Here is a 5564-nt window from a genome sequence, read left to right as displayed (position 1 = left end):
TTAATGACATATCTTATACATAATCAAACTGGGAATATTTCTTACAAGTTCATTATAATGAGTTTTGAAGAAAGTTGATTACATTTGCTTAGGGAAATCAATATTATATTAAAACTATAAAGAATTTTCTTACGGAAATTTGTACCTTTATTTAATAAATCTTAAAGAAACATCTGTAATGTAGGGTTTTAAAACAATAGTTCATCTAACTTAATGTAAATGCCCCATTTTACCTTATTTTTTCTTTGAGAAATTCTTTAATTATTATTATATAAATATGAACATCAAATAATATAATAAATTCACTTGATTCACATGATTTCTCCAAGTGCCTTTCTCTATGTTCGCCTTCGTAATGAGCCCAAGCATCGATTGCGTAAGCTCTCCGCGGATGCATCCACTCCGTGGCCCAGGTTCCGTGTCCCAGCTCCATGTCCCCAATGTCCCCAGTGTCCCCAGGTCCCCGGGTCCCATTAAATACCCGATCATCAGCATCAGCAGCGGGGGCTGGCGCTGCTGTTGCTGCTGCAATCAGCTAATAATTTCCTTTTAAACGATCTCGGTGCGAATGTGGCATGAATGGGAGACTTCTCATGCGTATTTATGAGGCCCGTGAGCCCAGAGAGTGATTCCTGTTCGCTGTCCGCCCAGGCCGTTGAATGTCTATGATTTTGGATTGATTTTGACGCCAGGAAGAGAGAGACCATTGATGGGTATGGGAATTCTAAAGAAATCCATAGAACAACGAGCTGAAAGGGGTCACGTCTTAAGGTGCAATCATAAATTATTATTATTGCCCCTTAAATATTAAGTATCTCCAAGAATATTAATAGTATATTGCTTTTAAAAAGATTAAAAAGGTTTTAGATATAGTTTTTGTAAACAATTATTATAGTTTCATATCAAATTTACCCAAGATCGCATTACCTTTTCTAAAATCTGTCAAAGTTCTGATAAGTAGAACTATTTGCCATAACTGGACCATTCCCTAAAATCAGAAAGTAAGTTTCTCACACGCTGTTTTTTTTTTCTGCAACTATAAACAAGGTAATATATATTTATTAAAATCCACCAAGGATGTTGCGTATTCAGGTTGCCAGGAAGTTGCTCCTGAGTCGCTTGCCAGCGATGATTCCATATCCTTTGGCTCGTGGGCAAAAGACCATGCCAGTCACTGACACTTCCTTCAAGGATCCGCCCAAAGCGGGTTACTCTCCCTTTGGCCGGGATCAGAAATCCTGGTCGGAGTGGACCTTGGCCCGGCTGGATGACCTCTTGAACTGGGGCCGCAAGGGCTCCCTGTGGCCCATGACCTTTGGCCTCGCCTGCTGTGCCGTCGAGATGATGCACATTGCCGCCCCTCGCTATGACATGGATCGCTTCGGAGTGGTCTTCCGGGCCTCTCCCCGCCAGTCGGACGTGATGATTGTGGCCGGGACACTGACCAACAAGATGGCACCGGCCATGCGTAAGGTCTACGACCAGATGCCCGAGCCCCGGTGGGTCATCTCGATGGGGAGTTGTGCCAATGGCGGTGGCTACTACCACTACTCCTATTCGGTGGTCCGTGGCTGCGATCGCATTGTTCCGGTGGACATATATGTGCCAGGATGTCCTCCCACGGCGGAGGCCCTCATGTACGGAATTCTGCAGTTGCAAAAGAAAGTCAAGCGCATGAAGACGCTCCAGATGTGGTACCGAAAGTAGGGAGAACTCCCCTTTGAATACTTTACTTTAAAGTGTTTTTTAAGCATTAAAATCTGTAAGATTGCGGAGTGTAATCCCTTAATTTTATCCTTGGCTTCTCTCGGGGGGTGTTGGCAACCCTTGTGTAACTGGAGTATGCAAGGACCTCACTTGATCCTGCCGGCCCCGGATGATCGAGCAGATCGCAAACAAAGTCAACGAGTTAAGCGCATCAGTTCCAGCATCTCTTCAGAAACTACAGGTCCTTGAGCCGAAAAGTCGCTTAGTCACCGAAACGGGGCTCGTGCTCTCACCCTCACCTGCACTTGAACAGGATAGGATCGGCGATCGGTTACAGGATCTCCAGAGAAAGGAACTCAGCCAGACAATAAACACTTGTGGCTCTCAAGTGCCGACGATGTATGAAATATGAAGGGTTCTTGAAGCATATGAAAGGATTTCGTTGTCTTTCGAAAATCCGTTTTGCGAATCTTTTGCCGACGACACACACTTGAGCTCGATGGGAAGGAACATCATTAAATCCTCGAGTGTGCGGCGGCGAGTGCATTAAATTGTGGGACAAACTGTCGCATTAGTGTAATCCATTTGGCGACACACCCACAAAAAGGAAAACAGGGAAAATCGAGTGAATGGAAACCAAACTGAAAAACCCTATGAATGAAGGACCTCTCATTGAGCTCTGGCAAAAAAGGAGAAGAAGGACCTGCTGACAATAGCACAGCAGGCAGGCTGTTGATCTTGTGATCTCTCTCTCGTATCTCTTCGGTATCCTGGGAATCCGTGACTCGGACAATTCCAGCGAATAATACGGAATCCATGGACTAAATGAACTTGTCTCAATAATCGCTCGGCAATAAAAATTAATAACAAAGCCACTGGCAACATGCTCTTGCCGTTCATTGTGCGGACATTAAATAAATTTAACAGCTCAATGACTTGTCGAAAGGTGCAGGCAGCCGGGACAGGCCAGGAGCATGGGAATCGGGAATCGGGAATCGGGAATCAGTGGAGCGTTCGTGGCCAGGCAACCATATCTTAATTAGCGGACCACGGCCTGCATTAACCTTAATTTTTGCTCTCCTTTAGTTTTTTATTTTTTGGTTGTACTTTGCCTCCTGATTTCTGCTTAATTGCGGCGCCGAGGCGCCAACGAAAAAGTAATTTAATTTGCACAGCGAGAAATATATATTCAAGTTTGTGTAAATTTAAATAAAATGCATTGTGAGATATATAAAAATTTAGGTTAAACATTATTTTAATGAAATATATAAGAAAATTCTGAACGAATGGTTTCTTTTTCTAAATATAATATGCTTTTAATATGATTTTAAAGGTATATTGACTGAAATTATTATTATTATTAAGTAAGATAACCATTATATATGTTCAACTTAAACCAAGTTTGATACATTTGCCGCTTTAATTTTTTATTGGAATATCAAAAAAGAAAAAGAATCTAAGCAAATAACGTATAATGCTTAAAATATGTTAGGAATTGAATTGAAAAATTCTATTAAAAATATCAAATTACGCTACGCATCTTGAATCTTATACAATCTTTTGTCTAACATTAAATACTCATAAAAAACATGCAGCTTGCCTACTGAAAAAGCTGTATAACTCTTTGTTTTTATAATAAAATTCAAGTGGTTGATATTTTCGCATAAAATGCTCTAGAAAATGATGTAAAGAAATACCATCAACATAATTTCCAGTGCATAGTTGCAGTTTTTCGCTGCAATTTGCAGTCGAGTGTCCAACGGCGCATGCTTCAGGAATTGCACTTGAGTGAAAATCTGGAAGCCTTTTGGGTATTTCAGAGGGAGAACCTATGTGTATCATCGACCACCGAGGTGGGTCCAACTACCTGCAGAATTCTACAACTCTATGGCAGTGGAACCCCCTTTTCTTGGACAGTGGAAGAGGGTTCTGGCAATGTTCCACGGATCATAAATTATGTCAGAGGGGAGAGCGGAATGCCCAACGAATTGTGTGTGTGTTTAACACCTAATCGCCCGTAATTCTATGCTCTTACCGATTGTGAGGTCCTCCAAAAATTGACTCGCCGCCAAAAACTGGGTCCAAACAATGAAAACCCCGAAAAAAAAACAGCCAGAGGCTCTAGCTTCATTCATTCATTCATTCCTCGCCTCGTGAACTCATTCATGGCCTCATAATGAAAATAGTTTGGATATCTTCTTTAATTCTTACGTTTTTTGGCATTGTTCCTGCTGCTGGAGATTTATGTTCGTCCATGAATGTAAATGCCTTCTTCAAAATCTGTTTTTATTGGCATTATGGGGAATTGATTTGTTGCCTCGTTTGGTGGTGGGGTCTTTCATAAAATTATTATCACACTTTTGGCTATATGTGTATCTGATCTGCTTTCTTCTGGAAGAATTATTAAGCTGATTTTAATTGCGTTCCGCGATGCCCTGGCTGCCTTTGATCGGGGCGTCGTAAATCTAATTTAGTGTTCTTTTCTCTCTCTATCTTTGGAAATACGAAATGAAAATTTAGATGTTTTCTAATTATGCAACGAACGATGATGATCTGATCTTCTTCTTCTGAGTGGGGCGATGTTTTGTGTTCGGATTTGATTGAAATTTATCGCCAATGCAGACAGAGAGATCCGTAATCTTCTCCAGGGCGTTGGCTTACATAAATAGCCGGAATCTCTTGGCCACGATGTGTCTGTGGACCCAACTGCCAATTTCGGTCTAGTCGTCAGCTCTGAAAGCCGTTATGGATACTTTACAAAGCCATAACGATCAACTTGTTTCGATCTCATCTCTTGGGGTTGTCCCCAAAGATCATTTGTTAAATAAAAGTGAAAATTTGTTATTTGTGGCACTCGGTTTGTCGGTTTGTGTTTGTTCCAACGATAAGAATCTTGATTTATATTATATGAGTCAGGGATTGGTTTATGTAAGATCAGCAGTCCCGATGGAAATCTGTAAACTTTTTCCTCCGACTGAATTCAGCAGGTTCAATGTCACTTTGAAGCAAATGAAATGAACTAAATTTCGCTTTCTATTCGAAATTAGTTTTATTTTTATTATTAGAAATGATTTGAAATGGTTAAAGGTAGTGAGTTTCTCTGATTTTTTTTTAGAACTTATCATATTTATGGTTTTATTATTATATTATCCTATCAAATATTGTTAAGAACTAACTTTCTTAACTTCAGGAAAAATGTGTGGTGGTTGATGTGGTTTTACGCGTAGAAAATTTAGAATGAAAATCAATCAAACAGAAGAATTTATTTTAGATAAAATTTGTAAGGAATAAGAACCTGCTTAAAACAGCAAACATAAGAAACTGCTATTGGAATTATTGATTTGTCTACTTAAAGTTTCACTTAAACCTATTTACATTTTACAATTGTTTTTTTTTAACAACTTAATATATATCTTAATATTAGAATTACTTTTTTCAAAGACCTTTAAAAATAATTAAACCAATTTGTGTACTTTTCAACCCCTCTAAGAAGTTCCTTTTTTAACGTGATCCTCGTTCCTTTGCTGGCTGTGTTGGCCCAAATTAGTCGCCAAGCTGCCAAAACGTTTAGTACCGAGCTCTCACCAGAGAGTTGCCCCCTTTTTGCCACAACCTCACCCCCTTTCCGACAATTGTCCATTTGTCAAATGGGGGGACAATAAGGATGACATACATTCGACCAGGTACCTTGTGTTTTTGGCCAGGCCCAAAGCCCAAAGCCAACTGCTCGTCATTGGGCTCATTTTCTGGTGGGGAGGGGAAGACAAGACTCGCTGCTGTTGCTGCATTGCGCAATAAAACAAGAGTCGCCAAGGAGAATTGAGGAGAATCCATCATTAATAAGCCCTAAAGTGGCT

General features: G+C 40.3%; 1 protein-coding gene across 1 annotated transcript; it reads left to right on the top strand.

Moving 5' to 3' along the window:
* The first annotated feature begins 883 nt into the window (after positions 1-883).
* On the top strand, positions 884-1787 carry ND-20L (NADH dehydrogenase (ubiquinone) 20 kDa subunit-like). The gene is made up of 2 exons (XM_020956084.2): positions 884-1001; positions 1077-1787. Exon 2 carries the CDS (start codon positions 1078-1080, stop codon positions 1705-1707), a length of 630 nt encoding a protein of 209 aa, XP_020811743.2. The 5' UTR covers positions 884-1001; position 1077; the 3' UTR covers positions 1708-1787.
* Positions 1788-5564: the final 3777 nt, after the last annotated feature.

Source organism: Drosophila serrata, unplaced genomic scaffold (genome assembly GCF_035046125.1).
Source record: "Drosophila serrata isolate PLE 108 unplaced genomic scaffold, ASM3504612v1 contig_382, whole genome shotgun sequence".
NCBI classification, from domain to species: Eukaryota; Metazoa; Arthropoda; class Insecta; order Diptera; family Drosophilidae; genus Drosophila; species Drosophila serrata.
The sequence above is the reverse complement of the archived record's forward strand: the minus strand, read 5'-3'. Positions and strand labels throughout refer to the sequence as shown.

Bases quoted from the DNA above. Each gene is read 5' to 3' on its own strand.
- ND-20L (XM_020956084.2), top strand. From the start codon at position 1,078: ATGTTGCGTATTCAGGTTGCCAGGAAGTTGCTCCTGAGTCGCTTGCCA.